The 18,964-nt window shown below is 44.9% G+C and overlaps 2 protein-coding genes across 16 annotated transcripts in view; one reads left to right on the top strand and one right to left on the bottom strand.

The window, feature by feature from the left end:
* The window catches only part of SETD4 (SET domain containing 4), a 162,766-nt gene that overhangs the window by 123,808 nt on the left and 19,994 nt on the right, over positions 1–18,964 (top strand). For 3 of the 15 annotated variants that reach the window (XM_070488830.1, XM_070488831.1, XM_014841608.3), the window contains exons 1-2: positions 14,465–14,612; positions 15,835–15,940. The exons of 2 other annotated variants lie outside the window; for them this stretch is intronic. In XM_070488830.1, coding sequence (XP_070344931.1) covers positions 15,868–15,940 — 73 coding nt within the window. In that variant the 5' untranslated portion in view covers positions 14,465–14,612; positions 15,835–15,867. Of the gene's footprint in view, positions 1–9,788; positions 9,900–14,217; positions 14,371–14,464; positions 14,613–14,730; positions 15,050–15,834; positions 15,941–18,964 lie in introns of those variants that run through there. 10 more of the 15 variants (XM_044751110.2, XM_044751111.2, XM_070488829.1 and 7 more) reach the window with 9 other exon arrangements.
* On the bottom strand, positions 4,200–9,972 carry LOC106831423 (carbonyl reductase [NADPH] 1). Its single transcript, XM_014841613.3, has 3 exons — positions 9,279–9,972; positions 8,651–8,758; positions 4,200–4,749 (listed from the first exon to the last, which is right to left on the bottom strand). The coding sequence occupies exons 1-3, from the start codon at positions 9,565–9,567 to the stop codon at positions 4,313–4,315; spliced, it is 834 nt and encodes a 277-aa protein (XP_014697099.1). The 5' UTR covers positions 9,568–9,972; the 3' UTR covers positions 4,200–4,312.

Raw genomic sequence — 18,964 nt, 5'->3', positions numbered from 1 at the left:
GTGTGTAAATACCACATCTTCTTTATCCAGTGGTCCCTTGATGGGCACCTAGGTTGCTTCCAAGTCTTGGCTATTGTGTATAATGCCGCAGTGAACATAGGGGTGCAGGTATCTTTATGCCTTTGTGTTTTCAAGTTCTTTGGATAAATAACCAGCAGCGGGATAGATGAATCATATGGTAGATCTATCCTTAATTTTCTGAGGATACTCCATACTGCTTTCCATAGTGGTTGCACCAGTTTGACTCCCACCACCAGTGAACATGGGTTCCCTTCTCTCCACATCCTCTCCAACATTTGTTGTTTCCTGTCTTGTTAATTATAGCCATTCTGACCGGAGTGAGGTGATACCTCATTGTAGTTTTGATTTGCATTTCCCTGATAGCTAATGATGTTGAGCATCTTTTCATATGCCTGTTGGCCATCTGTATATCTTCTTTGCAGAAATCTCTGTTCTGATCTTTTGCCCATTTTCTAACTGGATTGTTGGTTTTTTTTGTTGTTGAGCTGTATGAGTTCTTTGTATATTTTGGATATTAACCCCTTATCTGTTATGTGGTTTGCAAATATCTTCTCCCAGTTGTTAGGTTGTCTTTTCGTTTTGTTGATGGTTTCCTTTGCTGTGCAGAAGCTTTTTAGTTTGATGTAGTCCCATTTGCTCATTTTTTCTTTTGTTTTCCTTGCCCGGTCAGACATGGGACTTGAAAATATGCTGCTCAGACTGATGTCAAAGAGCGTACTGCCTATGTTTTCTTCTAGAAGTTGCATGGTTTCCGGTCTTACACTCAAGTCTTTAATCCATTTTGAGTTGATTTTTGTGCATGGTGTAAGGGAGTGGTCTACTTTCATTCTTTTGCATGTGGCTGTCCAGTTTTCCCAACACCATTTATTGAAGAGACTCTCCTTTCTCCATCGTATGGTCTTGGCTCCCTTGTTGAATATTAGCTGTCCATAAATGTGTGGGTTTACTTCTGGGCTCTCGATTCTGTTGCATTCATCTGCATGTCTGTTTTTGTGCCAGTACCATGCTGTTTTGGTTACTATGGCTTTGTAGTATATTTTGAAATCAGGGAGTGTGATATCTCCAGCTTTGTTCTTTTTTCTCAGGAATCCTTGGGCTATTCAGGGTCTTTTGTTGTTCCATACAAATTTTAGGATTCTTTGTTCTATTTCTGTGAAAAATGTTGTTGGAACTTTGATAGGGACTGCGTTGAATCTATAGATTGCTTTAGGAACTATGGACATTTTAACGACGCTAATTCTTCCAACCCAAGAGCATGGAATATCTTTCCATTTCTTTCTGTCTTCTTTGATTTCTTTCAACAATGGTTTACAGTTTTCAGTATACAGATCATGAAAGGAGCTTTGGCAGCTGCTGGAGCAGCCCCTCTGGCTGTCCCAGGTGCTCCATGAAGTCCAGCCAAGGGAGAAAACCTGGATTTGAATTGGCGTGAAGCCCCGCCAACTAAGCATCAGTCCTTGGCCATCTGGCATCCCTGAGTCTTTCTCCAACCCTCCACTTTCCCAATTGGTACAGGCGTGGTGTATGACTTGGGAGTGTCTGATCAAGCCCAGGGGGTCTCAGTGAGGACCACCCATAGATCCCATCTGGGATGCCAAGTTGTTACCAGAAGTTCAGTCTCTGAACCCGGTGCCAATCCAAATAACGAGAACAGAGTATTGAATGGAAAGGAAAGGCTTTACTTTCTTGGCCAGGAAGAGGGAGCAAAGCAACAGCTAGTGCCTTAAGAATAGCTTGCTCCCCATTAGGAAGTGGGTAGAGGTTGTTAAAGGTTGGGAATGTGTCTGCTTGTACAGAGGGGGCACATAGCCTTGTTGGCTGGTGTTTGTTGGCTGGCGTTTTCCCAGCTGTCCACATTTGGCCTTGTGAGGCTATTTGCCGGGTGAGATGAGATAATCCACAGACGGATGTCCTTGGCTGTTTGTCTCCATGGTGGATTCTGGTACCAGGAAGCCGAGAAGTTGGGCCTGAGAAGAAGCTTTCGTTTCTTGATATTCTCTGGACATTTGGTTCCCTGTAATAGACTTCAAGGACCTGTGATTATTTACAAGTTTAATGGGAGCCCAGCGTGAGGCCATCTGGGCTTTTAACAATGTGTAACTTCCATTTGGTTGTAAAGCTCATGGAGTCAGAGGTTAAAAAAATAAATATTTACATATGAGTGTAACTTAAGCAGGGAACAGGGATGTGTGCTTTTGGTTTTAACCTCATATATGCTAGCTTCAACATAGGGGAACACATGTGAGGGCTGGTATTAATTAAGAGCCTGTAACATACATAGATCTCCTTGCTTTCTCAAGAGAAACTCAAAAGAGAGAATTAGAGAATTAGGTCCTGTGATTAGACTCTCGGTGTGGGCAGGGTGCCTTGCTGTGGGCTTCCCAGTGAGCCCCCAAGTGGGAAGGAATGTTTTATGAAGCTCTTACTGTGTGCCAAGCCGTTGACTGCAATGTTGTATTAAATGGCTACATAATCCCCATTTGCTAAAAGTGTTCAGAGTTTGATGATTTTGTCCAAGGTCACAGAAAATAAGTGGCATACAGAATTAGGTATTATTTTTAAGGTCCTAAGGAAAAAAGCATCCCTGTAACTTCAAATATATATTTCCAAACAGTTGAGATGCTATCATGTTAATCTAGATATTGCTGTCTTACGGTGTCGGTTTGCAAAAAAAAAATAAAAAGGAACAAATAAACTGCCCTGTTGAAGGGAGAAACCTGTAAACTTTAGTTTTATTTTACTTTATTTTTAATTTTTGCTGAGGAATAGTCACCCTGAGCTAACATCAAAGCAAATGTTTCTCTATTTTTTAGTATGTGGGCCACCAGCACAGCATGGCTAATAGAGGAGTGTAGGTCCCCATCCAGGAGTCAGGCCCGGGGCCGCGGAAGTGGAGCTAGCTGAACTTAACCACTAGGGCACCAGGCCTGGCCCAAACTTCACTTTTACAATAAGAGCCCTACTGTTGCTTTCAGGAGACATCCCTTTTCATTTCTGTCAACCTGAAAATCACTAGTGAAGAATGAAGAATAATCATGAGAGCACAGCCGTCTTTACAACATGCAGTGCTTCTGTGAAGGGAGGGCCCGTGGAGGAGGGTCACTGGGGCCACTGGGAGGCAGGCTCAGTGTTGGGCAGGAAGCAGCTCATCACAGCCCTGGGTGGTGTTAGGTCCCAGTGACAGGGACTCAAGATGGAAGACACTTTGCACTTTTATTGTGTTTTAACCTTTTCACCTGGATCAGGACACTGGATCTTCACAGCAATCCTATGCCCCGTGTCCTCATTTTACAGGTGGAGAAACTGAGACACAGTAAGATGTGGTTTTGCTCAGGGTCACACAGTAAGGTGGCAGAGCCAGGATTTTTCGTTTCCAGATGTTTGTCCTGAAAGCTTTCAAACAGAAAAGCTGAAAGACTAGTATAGTAAACACCTATGTGTCTAACAGACTAGGTTGAATAATTATGAATATTTTACTATGTTTTTGTGTTCATCTTCTGTATGTTTTGCTGAAACATGTTCATGTTGCAGACCTCATGACACTTCCTTCCTGCATAAATTATGCATTCATATTGAAGAGATTTGACAATAGTTCTCTCATATCCATGGACACCCAATTCATATTCAATTTCCCTCACTGTCTCAGATTCTCTTATGGATGGGTCTTAAGTGCCCACTCATACTTCACTCTTTGCAATTGTGTTTTTCTAATGAGTTTGGTGTTATAGTCACCACACCAGATATCCTTCCTTCATGGTGTTCTCCATGTTGTACTAGAGGCTGGTAAACTAAAGCCCGCAGGCCAAACCCTGCCAACTCATTGGCTTATGTATTGTCTATGGCTCCTTTCATGCTACCTCAGCAGATCTGAGTAGTTCCAACAAAGATCGTGTGGCCTGCAAAGCTGAAACTATGTACTTACTTACTGTTTCTATGTTTGTTGACCCCTGGGTTATACTGTCCTTCCTTGACCTAACATTTAGGTCTATTCAATTTCTGAGCTGGTCGGCATGTAAATAATCCGCAAAATGGAAATTTATAAAGATTCAAAGTTATAAATATTCATCTAATGATTTTCACTCATTGTCGTTGATTCTACTTTTTCTCCCCTATATCACAGAAGAAGTTACAAAACACTTAGAATTTATAGCCAAGTTAAATAGAGTACGTGATAGGGATATTTTGATTCCTCTTCTTTATTTGGGACATGGATAATTTCACAGTGAAAATGCCTTTTTGGTAAAATCAAGGCATGTAATACACTGAGGCCCGCAGAAGCTGTGAGTTGAGCTCACCATTGTTTGACTTTCTTCTCCACTACAAACTCCCCATGAGGCCCCTCAGCATCCGATGGCAAAAGAGCCAAGTATACCGGGGTCTCTGCTCCTTCTTCTGGGCTTTTTGGGGCACGTGGACCAGCCATGTCAGTTCTCACCCACCCTGGGCAGCAGGCATTCAGGAGGATCTTGTCCCCTCTCCTCTGCTCACTCAACTTCCTGGCATGGATTCTGGACAGGACTGTGACGCCGATTTTCGTCACTCCATATGCGGTATTAGGCCAGCCCTCCTTCTGGTGCACTCCATTCTTTGTATCTTCCACGAACTTGTTCATGAGCCCCACCAGCTCCTCTTCTGTGATGGTCTCACTTCTAAACTTCTCCTGCAGTTTTGGGCTGCAGTTGTGAAGGGCACTGAGACTCACAGTGCTAGACACATTCACCACTCTGCCTAAAATCCAATAGAAATTGTTATGTGGAAAAGGATGCACAAGAATGATGAATACCAACTTCGCTGGGATTTTGGACCAGAAAACTTCCATTTGCAAGACAATTACCAGTTTGCCCTGAGCATTAATTAAGACTGCCTCCATGAGTGAAGGACATGATACAATCTTGAACTTATTTTACCCAGAATGTCTAAGATGATGTCAGAGAAATTTTCTAATGGAGAGGGTAGCACCCAGAAGTTCCATAAGAAAATGACAATGGTTTACATAGGAACATGCTAGGAGGAATGTAAGGAGGTACTCATCATACCAAAGGCTGCCTTTGGGACCACTGGAGGATGAATGTCACTTGACAATGCTCTATGACCATGTCTCTCTGGACCAACAAAGAGCTGAAAGGTTGATGGATGGCAGATCCTAGGTGAATGGACAGCATCTGCTTTGAAAGGCTGCCACTCTGATCGAGGAAGGGAACAACAAATCAGCTCAGGGGTCTGAACTGCATGGGGTTTTCTCTCTGTTTGGATTCTTATCAACTCAGGAGCAGTAACTAATGTCCAACAATATGCTGACAGACAGGGGCCGTGGGAAACTGAACAACAGAAGGGATGTGCATATAGGGCAGAGCCCAATGGAAGTCCCTACAGGAATTAGAGGTAAGTTAAAGTAGGACATGTCAGTCAATGTCCATCAGAAGAACCACTTCCAGGTCTGGCAGGCTAGTGGAACCAGCAAGTGGGCATCCTGGTATGCTTCTTTGAAGTGGCCAGCTTGGTTCATGAGATAGGTGGGCATGGGGAGCTGCAGCCTTGCAGCAATGGGATAATTGTTGACGTGACTCTTACACCCTGTGAAGCACAGAATGCAAAGGACATTCTCTGGCAGCAAGAGAGACAACGACTGCAGGTGGTTATGCGAAAGATTCCCCAAGGGGAAGGCCCTGCACACAGCTGCTAAGTAGAATTAGGTAGTACTCCTGGGAGGCTACAAATGGGTCCTCACGAAAGGAGACATTATTTCTGGACCAGGCTTTGCGTACCCGACATAGATGTCAATGTTCAAGCAGTACAGCAGGAGTGGAACAGAAGATACCGCACCATTTGGGCTGGTAAGTTACACTTCTGCAGACCAAGCAACGCACTTTTATCCCTGGAGTAGTAGCTTTGATAGAGAATTGGAATGGGCAGTTGAAATGGTGGTTGTCTCAAACATGAGGAGAGAAAGGTATGAAGAGCTGGCTTACACACATTCGTGAGCATGTGCTCACACCCAACATGAGGGGGCCAAGGGAGATGCCCCACACGATAGATTCTTTTCTTCTGCTGGGGGATCTTGGGATGAAGGGCTGGGGGAGGATGCTGGGGTGACTATATGATTCTACTCCACATCACCTCCACTTTCTTTTTTCCTACCTGATACAGTACTCCTGACACCAGGGCTACAACTGCAGATATGGGAAGCAGGAATAATTCCTAAGCAAGAACCCGTACCTACAGGTTTAAACCTTCATGTCAGAAGTCCCAAGGGCCTGATGGAGTAGAATGTGCCTTCGCCAATATGGCAAAAGTGGAGTGACAGCAAATGCAGCTGTATTGCCTAGTGGCCGAGACAGCCCACGAGGTCTGGACCTATGCAACCCAACCCTACCTGATATGAATGGGAGTGGACTGAAGGGAAGGCACATGTTAGACTAGCTGCCTTCGCTGCAGGCGATCAGGATCAGCACAGTGGCTGAACTTGACAGCTCTTTGAAAGGTGAAAAACTTTGGGTAAAAGTCAATGATAAGGAAGAAAAGGAAGCATGGTGGCCTAGGCTAAAGGAATGAATAAATGGGTTATGCAACAAGAGAAATCCCATATTACATTGGTGTCTCGAGAGGCTCAGAGCAAGAGACGGTATCGTCTCTTAGCTCCATCATACCAGATGCCGGAAAATGTGAAGCCACATGTTGCTAAGACCATTCCTGCTTTCGGGACACGACAAGGTCGAGGAGAAGCATGAGAACCTGAGTGGCCTCGGCTCTGCGAGCCAGGGTCATGTGATACGGTGATGAACTGAACCAATGTTAACGACTGAGTGGGACTCTAGCAATGTGCCAGCATCTCTCGATTCTTATCTCTCAGGTTCCATGTACCACCATACTGTGATATGGTGTAACAGTGCCCTCGTTGGTAATATTCAACTAGCACACATAATGAAGAACTGAATTTAGCTAACCACGAGCTATAATTAACCATCAGTTAAATGAATTAGAGAAGGAGCCCGTTAGACTGAGGTGGCTCTAATGCCATGGTGGCCTATCAAGCAAACCAAAATCTAAGCCTGTAAATGCCTCAAGGTTACAAAAACGAAACCTAAGGACCACCCATCAGCAATGGCCAACTGGTCTGGAAGCTATAGCCAATCAATAATCTCCTTCCTTTGCTCCAGCCTTTTTTCTACAAAAGTGGTGGGGTACTCCTAAGCACTTCCCATTTGTTCCTTCTCCACTTGAATAGATTTTTTCTCAAATAAATGCTTAAATTTTTAATATGCCTTAGTTTATCTCTTAACAATACTAAATGATCTACACAAATACTATGCTAAATAAGGTATAAACAGCAGTTGATCAGTGAAAGAATCAAATTACTATAAACCCACAAACGTGCATGTAGTGGTTTTAGGGGATGGATTATCTGTTCCTTTAAATCTATTCCTACCCCACACTGGCGCCTGCAAATGTCAGGCATATTTCTGACACAATTGCTGTATGTGTTATATAAATGCTCTAGTAAATGTAGATCCTCAATGATCCTTTGCTGGAAGAGAGCCTTGGCAAAGGACCAGGGTGTGGCCTATGAAAGTAAAGGATTAAGCTTGGCCAAAGAAAGATTTGGCCCTGAACCCAGGGCTGCTGGAAGGTAATCTTTACACAATTGGAATGTCCTGCCTGATACAGAGTGTCATTGTTTACTCAGGGGGTCTAGGGTCAGGCTACAGAATAGATGCTAACGGGGTAATTATGGTGCTACTTTGGGCTACCTGCTATCAGCTGGACTTCTGGAGGTGCTGGCGAGTAAGGTCAGCAGAGAGTGGTGGGCCAGGTCATGTGACAAACCCCAACAAAAATACCAAATACTAGGCAGGATAAGCTTCTCCGGTTGGCAATAGTCCATGTGTATTGTCACATATCACCGCCTGGAGAAAACATGCTGTTTGCAGGACTCCCCTGGGAGAGGAGAACTGGAAGCTCCATGCCTGGTCTTTCCTGGACCCTGGGCTATGAGACTTTTCCCATTGCTGATTTAATTGGTCTCCATTTTTGATAAGACACTATAATTTTGAGTATCATGGGCTCTGTTGAGTTCTGAGTCCTAGTGAATTTCTGAAACTGAGGGTGGTCATCGGGACCTGCTGAACTTGTAAAGACCAAATGATATTTATCTCACATATGTACAGTGGGTTTAGCATCTAAAACCCCATAAATATAATACACTATATAAGACACAGAAAAAGATGTGGGAGGATAACAAATTGAAGGCTGCGAAGGCTCCTCTAGCCTGAATAGGATCACTCAGAGAGGGAGAGGGAGGAGGAAGGAGCCGGGATGGAATCCTCAGGGAATTCCAACGTGTGAGGGGCACAGAGCAGGTAAAGGGCTTCTCTGAGGAGACTTTTGAACAAAGACCTGAAGGATGAGAAAGAGTCAGCTGTGCAATGACCAGTGGGACAGAGAGCACTGATGACCACTGGACAAGTGTGTGCAGAGCCTGAAGCACAAGGATGCCTGGCCCAGTGGAGACACAACAAGGAGTCAGTGTAGCAGAGCAGGGCGAGGTAGCAGGGGCTTGCAGATGAGAGCAGAGGCAGGCAGGGCAGATCATGCCAGAACCAGCATGGCTTGGGCTCCTCATCGGACTCACCATGGGGTTTTATGAGAGGCAGTAGCTCCGTGCAGACATCTCGGGTACCAAAAAAGTTTGTTTTCATTGTCACTTCTGCTTGAATAGGAAACGGAGTGGGGTCCCCAGCTTTCAGAGGAAGAAGGAAGGTAGAGTTAATAAATGGTAGCCATGTGGTAAAAACCCATAGAATTATATTTTTTAAAGCGTGCAAAAGAAATTGGGTGAATTTTGTGTAAAACTGGCAGGTAGTTAACAGTTGTACCGATGACAATTTCCTAGTTTGACAATGTACCAACCGGGTCCACACATGGGATCTCTGTGTACAAGTTTGTGCAATTTTCTTAATTATTTTAAAATGGCTTAAAAAGTCCCCCTATTTCCCTGAAATTCAATCAGAGAAAAACTGCGTGACACCCTGGAAAAGATCCCCAGGCGTCCCAGCCAAAGAAATACAAAGGTCCCTTTGGCTGGAAGGCAGTCCAGTTCCAGGTGCACTCTGCTGTAGCCGCACCCCTGTCCCCACCCCTCCTCCTTCCCCAGGCAGCCATCCTGGACTCCAAAGGCAGGGGAGCCCCACCGCAGGGATGCTCCCATGGATCTGGCCACCCAGGCAGAACGCCTCTCCTGCGAGCACCGGGCTCCTTACTCTTGAAGGCGATGCCCGCGTTGTTGACCAGCACGTCGAGGCCCCTGTACTCCTTTTTCAAGAAGTCGCGCAGGGCGCGGATGCTCTGCAGGTCGTTGACATCCAGCTGGTGGAAGCGCGGGCTCAGGCCCTCCGCCTGCAGCTGCTGCACGGCCGCCTGGCCCCTCGCCGCGTCCCTCGCCGTGAGCACCACGTCCCCTGAGAACTGCCGGCACAGGTCGCGCGCGATGGCGAAGCCGATGCCCTTGTTGGCCCCGGTCACCAGCGCCACACGCCTGCTGGACAACATGGCTGGGTGGGGGACCGCGGGGCGCTGGTGCGGAGAGCGGTTCTGTCTCCCAAGTACAAATGGCTCCGCGCGGCCGCTGCGCGCACTTAAGAAGCCTGACGTCTCCAAGGGCGCTGGTTGCGCGCTAGCAGGACGCGCGCCCCCAGCCGCCTGGCTCGGCGCGCAAGCGCAGGCCTCGCCCCCTCATGGCTTGGTCCCTGGGAACCTCATGGGGCGCAGCGACTGCAAAGCAGTAGGGCTCGCCACTTTGCGAAACTGGCTCGCAGAAGATTTAAGGCCGATTGCTGTTATAGGCTGCCTGCCTGGCAGAGAGAACCATTCTGATAGGCCGCGTGAGTACATTTCAACTGAAACCGTAGCTCTGGTTCTCCAAGAGTCTTTCTCTTGTGTTCCCCCGACTATTTCAACTCTTCCAGGTTGTGCTTGAAGAAATGGGGCATTTGCAGACTTTTTTTTTTTTTTTTTCCTGGCGTTTTCAGAAATACCGCGTGAACTGAAATCTTTGGATCTAGAGATGTGGAATAAGGTGGGAAGACGTGACAAGGGGATTTAGTGTGTGTTGATTTCTCCCCTAAGTATGGAAGCAAAGCTCCTGGCTTATCCTTGGCTGATTTTCACCCCGCAGTGGGGAGCGTTTACGAAATCATGACAGGGTTACCTCCCTACACACCTGCAGGGTCATCGACTTGGCTGTATCCAGGTCCTGCAGTGTAAACGTGCTCCGGGGTGTTGCAGCCCTTTCTCACACTCAGAATAACTCGTCAGGATGCATCTTATTATCTTCATTTTAATGTGAAGAAGTGGATCCTCAGAAAGTTCATAAAGTAGTTCAGTGGTGGGAAATGAATTTTCTTCCTTACTATTTCCTTGTACCAACAGAGGACTAGCCGACTATAGGGTCGAGTTTCACTTCTGAGCTGCCTCTTAAGGTAGTCACTTCCCACAAGTGGCCATTAGATGTAAATTTAATGAAAATAATACAATTTGAAATTCAGTTCTTAGCTGCACTAGCCACATTTCAGTGCTCAACAGTCACACGTGCTGGTGGGCACTGTATTGTACAGACACCTACACGATGTTCCCTTCACAGCACAAAGTTCTGGTGAACAGGGGTGCTTTAGATAGATGCCAATTATGTTGCCATTGCAAGGTAGGTTTCCAATCAGTTGCAACACACAAAACTAATAATCAGGGAAAGAGCTTTGCCTTTTTATTCTCTTAAATATTTTTTGAGATAATTGCAGATTCACATGCAGTAGTAAGAGGTAAGATAGAGATTCCTTGCACTTGACCCAGTTTTCCTCAGTGGTAACATTTTGCAGAACTCCAGTACAATATCACACTCAGAATACTGACATCAAAACAATCCACCAATCATGTCCAGATTTCCTCATTTCACTTGTACTTATTTGTATGTGTGTATTTGGATCCATACAATCTTATCACAAGTGTAGGTTTGTGTATCCACCACTACAATCAAGATACAGGACATTTCCATCAGCAGTAGGATCCCTCCTGTGCTCTTTTAAAACCAAACATACCTCTCTCTTGCTCCCACCCTCCCCTCCCTCAGCCCTGTCCACCAGTAATCTGTTCTCCATTTCTAAAATTGTCTTGTTTCAAAAATGTTTCGTAGCTGGAGTGGTACTTTATAACCATTTGGGATTTTTTTTTTCATTCAGGATGAAGAGCTTTGTTTTGGATTTTCTCCCTTATCCAAGTGTATGCTTGGTCTGTCATTTGCTGGCCTCTCTGCACACCCCTAGCCTCATTTACTTTCTTCTATGTCGGGGGTGAGCCAGTGCTGGAAGGATGTGGGATGGACTAAATCCACTGAGGGTCACTCAGCGATCCAACATGACATGTAGGGAAATCTGGTCATGGTGAGGGGCCTGCTATTTCAAAAGGCCAATTCTAAGAGGGCCGTGAATCAGGATGTTCAGCCTGATTTATCCTTGTAGTACTGGTACCAACACAAGAAGTGACAAGTCAGTGGGGCAGGATGCTCCAGAAAATATAATCCATAAACATCATGTAGTATGAGAATGTAGTGTATGATAAAAGTGGCATTAACAATTAACAGGGGAAAGAAAGAATTACTCCAGAAAATGGTAGTGGGGAAAGGGGGCAATCATTGAAAAGGAAAAAAAGAGATCCTCACCTTCCAGGGTACACCAATTAATTTATAAAGAGAAAGAAAAAGAGCTTTCTCACTTTTTAAATTTATGGGTTTATAAATGAAAGTATAAAACAAGCATAAGAAAATACAAGTAAAATTTCTATTTTTCAGTATGGGCAAAGGGGTTTGTCAGCATAAGAACAGGGAAGAATCACAAAGGAAAGGACTGAAAGATTTGAGTATGGGAAAGTTTTAGAAAGTTTGTTTTGGAGAAGCATGCTAATGTAAAGACAGTGAATTAAGATCTTGAATTAAGATTTTGTATATTTTTTCTCTGTCAAACTTGGGTCTTGATCCTGGTGGTGTGTTTGTGAGCCTCCCACCCTTCCTCATACACAGCACCTTGTCTGGGTTCTGAACAACGTGAGAAGGAAAATAAGAAAGTAAAGGTGGAGGCCCTGGATCTCTGTTAGGACTCTAATGGCTAATGTGGAAGGTATTCCTTGGTTGTGAGAGTCAAGTCTGAGATCATCCTGGCTGCTATATGGAGAAAGAATTTTATCACATCTGTTAACTTGTGGAATAAACGCACATCTTTACCACCCACTGCTTCAAAACAGTTATTTTATTTGTCCTAAGGTACACAGTTCCATGGTGTCTATTAACATAATAGATGTTGGAAAACAGTATTAAATTCTAAGTTAAATTCTAAGTTGTTGAGCTCTCGGGGTCTTCCCCTGCCCATGATTATTTACCCTCACAGAATTCCACTTGACCCTGGCTCTTCTTCGTACACTTTCTGCCTGTTTAGGATGGTCAATAAGCTTTGCCTATGGGTAGAGCATGGACTTAGAGGCTCAGAATCTAATTGTAGCTGAGCCGCTGAGTAAGCATGTCACTCCAGGCAATTTACTTAAGTTTATGAAAATTAAACAATATAACAGCAGATTTTAATAAGTAACATACTCTTGCAATAGGGCGGTGGGTCCAGCACGACCTCAACTCAACTTGAATTTGTACAGAGATGACTGGCATTTCAATGAAAGCATGAGGGAGTTGGGTGGTAGAACTGAGGGTCTTTAGTCCAGTCAGGAGAGTGAAAAATTGCAAAGGGTTGGGTTGGTCAGTGTAAAGGTCAGTAGGCCACAGTGTCTGCTACACAGAGACTGGGAGACGGAGGTTCTGTGCTTTCTCATGATTACATTTCAACACAATGGCTTTGAAATCCTTAAGAAAGACGCTCCTGGGTTGGAGCAGATGGGTATATATCTCAAACAGACAGAAGAAGGGTTCACAAATTGTAAATAAATGCTCTAAGAAAGGGTGGTAAAGAGCCTATGGTCAGATGTGGGCTAGAACGAATAGGAAATCCTTTTGGCGGCCTTGAGCATGTTAAGGGGGCTTGAGTCATCCTATGATGGGGCCTCGAGCTGTTGGAAAGTATGCCAGTGTTTCAGTCTTTTAATGTGGGGGGAGGGGAGTGAATGAAATCATTTGTGCTAACTCTCATCACCTGGCTGACAAGAGAATTTTCACATATTGAGGTATAAGGGGTAAGAAGTTGGGTTCAAAACTGATCCGGCTGGAACTAAAAAGCCTGACTTGTGGTCTATGAAACATACATTGTACATAAGCTTAAGCTTAACCATTAAAGTAAAGAATGCACTCTCAAGATAAGAATGCATCCTTCCCTATTGGTAGTGTCTGGATTGGTCCCCTTCCTGACATCAGGGTCACGTTGACCTGGTCATTTGCAACTTAATACCTCTGAAATTTTCATGAAAATGTATCCTGGGTGTGATTACTACATGTTCTTTGTTCCAAAAAGATAAAAGACTGTACTGCAACCCATGCTTCTCGGGAACGCCTTCTAAGGCCTCCTCGGGTTATAATCCTCACTCTGGCTCATAATAAACTCAACCCAATTTTGATTTATAGGTTGTTATGAATTATTTGCACGGACATGGCCAAGGCGGTGTTTTCCAGGTTTCTCCACTATAAAATTACTCTTCCCCCATCCCGTACTGTACTCTCTGGAGGCAAGTCTCTAAGGAGAGTCCACAGTCAGGGAGGGGGTGGGTGGGGCAGAGACTGAGCTCTGTCTCCTAGAGGGAGTAGCAGGTACATAATGATTTGGAAATGTGTAGGCGGCCTCTGGGACTGCTAGGTCGGATAGGGAGAATTGGGCGGGCCTCATGGGGCAAACGGGCTAGAGGGCGCCCTGCCCGCAGATGGCGGGGTGGAGCCGATCCAGGCAAAGCCGGTCGAGGCAAAGCCTGTGAAGTACGGGGCCCGGGCCAGGCTTGCTAGGCCTTAGCGGGAGGCGCAGCAGATCAAGGGACGTGTGGGGGCCTGCTTTAGGGGCTGGGGCCGCGACGCCAGCCTTAGGAGGGCCCTCCCCCTACTGTGGCAGGAGAGACTGCGGCGGGGGTCTTCAGGGCGGAGGTTCCTCGAACCTGAGCCGTTGGGTTTTCTCGCCCTTGGCTCGGGAGTTCAGCGTCCGTGACGCATCCAGGAAACAATGCGCATGCGCAGGCCAGGAGGCGTGGGCCTGCAGCGGAGGGAAGGGTCCGCCCGGCGACTTAGACTTGGGTCAGTGAGGACTCGATGCGGTCCTGACGGCCCTCAGCCTCTGCCTCTCCCGCTCCGGCTCGCTTCTTGCATTCGCTTTCCGGAGGAGCGCTGTACGGAGTTTCCACCTGTAGTGGGCTCGTCTCCGCCGCAGCCATCTTGGGGGCGGTGCCCCGCCGCGGGTGGGCCGGAAGAACTTCCGGGGTCAGGGAAACCGGGTGACCCGGGGTTGCCAGGGCAACAGGAGCCGGGTAGTTTGGGAGTTTTCCTCGCGTTTTAATTTTTTGTTGTAAAGAGGAGAACTGAGCTCAGGTTGCCGATCTCCACGAGGCCGGGCATTGTACTGCGCGCTACGGTATCCCTCCATCCTCTGGAAACCGTTCATTTAGCGTATTTGACCCAAGAAGCCGCCGTTGAGGCGCGTGTGTGGGATGAGAAGGAGCCTAAGGCTGCGTCTGTAACCCCCGGGGCCTGAGGCCCTGGCGGCCCGAATATGGCGGGCGGGGGTGCGGTGTGTGTGGAACATTCTGAGGACTGTGGGCGCGAGGACGGTGCCGGCAGCCGACTGTCACCCGTGCTGTCACCGGGCGCTCGTGCAGAGCTGGCTCGCTGGGCCCGAGCCCCGCGCGGCCGGCCCGGGGGTGGTTGTGGGGTTCCCGGCCCGTGTGCGGGGCAGCGCTGGGCCCTGGTACCGGCCTCGCCATCTTTGGGTAGATCGGACAATGAACCTTCCACTGCTGAAGCGCCGTGTTGAGTGCCTGGGGTTCTTGTTTTGTTGTTCATTTCGGTCCGGTATGTTTTAGTAGTAGATTTTAGGAACAGGTGTATGGTTAAACTGTACGTATGTGCACCTAAGTAATATTCCTGTTATGTAAGTCACAGAATAGGATACAAAAGTAACAGTACAGCCTTCTCCCCTTGCACGGCTTTGAATATCCTTTCTTAAACCCGTTTTTATAAACATATATAATATGCTCAGAAGCAAACCCGAAAGGGAACATTGCATTTGTAATGTTCTGCAGCTTTATTTTTTCACCTCATATATCTGGGACATTTTAACGTGTTAGCATGTACCTTCTTCCACTGAATGGCTGCCTAGTTCTCAGTCCATTGCCTGTGTCATATTGGTGGTTAATGGATTTCATTTTTATGCTTCCAAAGAAGTGGCATGTGGACAGTCTAATAGTCGTTTTAGGTTTTATGATCATCTCTTTGTTTTGTCTGCTTTCTTGGCTCTCATTCTCTAATCTGTTGCAAACCCCATTTAATCACATTGACTTCAGGATCGTGGTTCTAAGAACAAACCATTACTTCACACTCAAAGAGGATTTTTCTTTTTTTCCTCCAAGACTTCCTAGCTGATGGTGGCTTCATGGCTACTGTTCATTCAAAATATAATTAGATCGGTGCTTAGTCAGTGTTGATTAGGACTGAGATGTGTAAGTCACCAAAGCACATGGTCATGAAATCAGTTATGAGGGTTTCCATGATTAATCAGCATTACATCCTTATAGGTACGAGGAACCGTGATTATCATACAACTGGATAGGAAGGCAAAGAAATGTTTTTTGTTTCAGATTGGGCACCTAAACAGAAACTGCACTTGTAGTATGAAGAAGGGAAGAGGAAGAACAAGCCGGATCAGAAGACGAAAACTCTTCAGAAGTTCTGAATCAAGAGGAGGTACAGTTTAGATCATTTGGTGCCAGTGATGGAAAAAGGAATGCTTTGTTGATTGGTATGAATAGATACATGGAGCTTTTCTCAGAGGCTCATGGGCACTTTTCAAAAAGAATATTTCTTAAAGAATACTCTTTTATTAGTGCCATTATATTCTTTTAAACCCTGTGGGACTATGAATATAGTTCTCATTGCTCCAAGTACGTCTGCTCTGGAGATGACTCCCAGATTTCTGTTTCTGGTCCTGGCCGCTAGCTACCTCTAGGATCTCAGTGTTTGGATCTAAATTCATCATTTCAAGTTCAGTGTAGCCCAGTCTGAACGAGATACTGTATGTGAAAGTGCTTGGCCAGCTGGAAAGTACTACATAGATGCAGTTGCCATTTTTGATGAAAATTTAACCACTCGTCCTAGTGGACCTCAGGTGTGTCAGCATCTTCGGAGGTGATCTTTGACTATGGTTCTTTGTCCTCTGTAGCCAGTGTCTTGCTCAACCTCGCCTGGCCTTTCGTAGGTGAACTGCTTCTCTGTTCTGCCTGTAGATGATTTCAGCTGGGTCTTTGCTGGTTTACCTACACCCTTGTTTTTCTTCCCCGCCTGTTGTTCCATTTGCTGCTGTCAGTCTGATGTTCCTAACTGGTTCCCTGTCGCCTTTTTGGTGAGGAGCCTCCATGAATGCTCCTTCCCTCTTGTGTGACATCTGAGCTCCTCCTGTGTGACATCGACTCCCGTTGTAGGTGGCCCCACCCTGCCCCTCCATGTACTGGACGTCTGTTCTTACTCATGGTTCCCTGGGCGTGCTCTGCACCACTGCCCTTCCTCGTAATCCTTCCTTTGCCCAGAACACCTGTTTTCCTTCTTGTTACTTGTTCCCTTTCTCTCTAACCTTCAAGACTGAGCTGAGATTATGTCTTTGGTAATCCCATTTCCAATTCTCACTAATGTCACCCTTTGTTAAGTTGCTTATTGGGCATTATTCTTAGGGACCTACTGGTTTTCTAGTTGTTTTTCCTGGAAGTCTTGTTTCCCACCTAAAATGTGATCTTTTTGAGGGTGAAGAACACATTGAGCTTTCCCTACAGTGCAACATATGCTGTGTGGATAGTAGTTGCTCATTAAATGCTCAGTCATTAAATACTCTTACTGTAAAATCTAGTTTTTGGTTTGTGATGATATATTTTGGGAGTATTATATCGTGGATCGTATTTGGAAAAAAAACAGTTTTATTGAGGTACAACTGACATACAATGAATATTACATTTTAATGTGTAGAATTTGATAGATTTTGACTTATGTGTTTGTACAGGAAACCATCGCCGCAGTCAAGATAATGAGCATATCCATCACCCCAGGAAGTTTCCTTATATACCTTTGTAATCCTTTCCTTTTGGCCCTCTTTGAACCCTTCCTCCCCCTGTCCCCATGCAACCTGTGATCTACTTTCTGTCACTATCAATTTGTTTACATTTTATAGTTTTATAAAATGATAGCATATGAGTTTTTCTTTTATTTGGCTGCTTTTACTCAAGATAATCATTTTGGGGTAATTCTTTGTTGCTGTGTATCAGTAGTTCATTCTTTTTTATTGTTGACTGTATGCCATGATTTGTTTATCTATAATGTTGATGGACGTTTGGGGTGTTTTCATTCATTGCCTACTACAGATAAAGACATTATGAACATTTGTGTACAACAAATCTTTGCATGGACACATAGTTTCTTTTCTCTTGGGTAAATACCTAGGAGTAAAATGATTGAATCATATCATAGGTGTAGGTTTTGTTATTAAAGAAACTGTCAAACTGTCAAGCTGGTTGTATAATCTCATGTTCCCACCAGCAGTTTATGAGAGTTCCAATTGCTCCACGTTCTTGCCAACACTTGTTGTCGTCTTTTTGATTATAGCCCTCCTAAGTGGTGTGAAGTGCTGTGTTATTGTGGTTTTGATTTGCGTTTCCTAATGACTAGTGTGCTTATTTGCCATTTATCCAGGCATTCTTTGGTTCACTGTTTAGATCTTTCACCCATGTTTTAATTAGGTTGTGTTGTTTTTCTTGACTACTCAGAGTTGTTTAGATATTCTGGATTCGAGTCCTTTATCGGATACTTGATTTGCAGATGTTCTCAATCACGCTGTGGCTTCTTTTTTAATTCTCTTAACAGTCTCTTTTGAAGAGCAGAAATTAAAATTTGATAAAAGTCCAGTTTATCAATTTGTTGTTTGTGGACCTTGCTTTTGGTGTTGTACCTAAGAAATCTGCCTAACCCAAGGTCGAAAAGATTTTCTCCTATGTTTTCTTCTAGAAGTCTTATGGTTTTAGGCTTTATATTAAGTCTATGATTCAGTTCGAGTTAATTTTTATATATGGTGCAAGACATGAATAAGTTTATTTCGTTTGCTTATGGAGATCAAATTGTTCCAGCAACATTTATGAAAAAACTATCCTTTCTCCTCTGAATTGGCTGTGTACCTTTGTAAAAGATCGGTTATCCATTTATGTGTGGATCCATTTTTGGACTTTCTGTTCTGTTCCATTCATCTCTTTGTTGTCTTTATGACAATAGCTGACTCTTTGCTGGTTACTGTGGTTTTATAATAATTTTTGAAATCAGTATTTCGAAATGGTTTTGGCTACTCTAGATCCTTTGTATTTCCATATGAATTTCAGAATCATTTTGTCAATTTCTATGAAAAAGCCTGCTCGAGTATTGATTAGGAATTATTGAATCTATAGATCAATTTGGAGAGAATTTGACATCTCAACAATATTGAAACTTCCAAACCATAAACCAGGTATGTCTTTCCATTAGGTTTTTGATTTCAGACTTTTAAAATTTTTATTTATTTATTTTTTGAGGAAGATCAGCCCTGAGCTAACATCTGCTGCCACTCCTCTTTTTTTGTTGAGGAAGACTGGCCTTGAGCTAACAGCCGTCCCTTTCTTCCTCTACTTTATATGTGGGACACCTACCACAGCCTGGCTTGCCAGGTGGTGCCATGTCTGCACCTGGGATCTGAACCAGCGA

Source organism: Equus asinus, chromosome 18, assembly GCF_041296235.1.
Source record: "Equus asinus isolate D_3611 breed Donkey chromosome 18, EquAss-T2T_v2, whole genome shotgun sequence".
Taxonomy (NCBI): Eukaryota; Metazoa; Chordata; class Mammalia; order Perissodactyla; family Equidae; genus Equus; species Equus asinus.
This window is presented reverse-complemented; position numbering and strand designations above follow the sequence as displayed.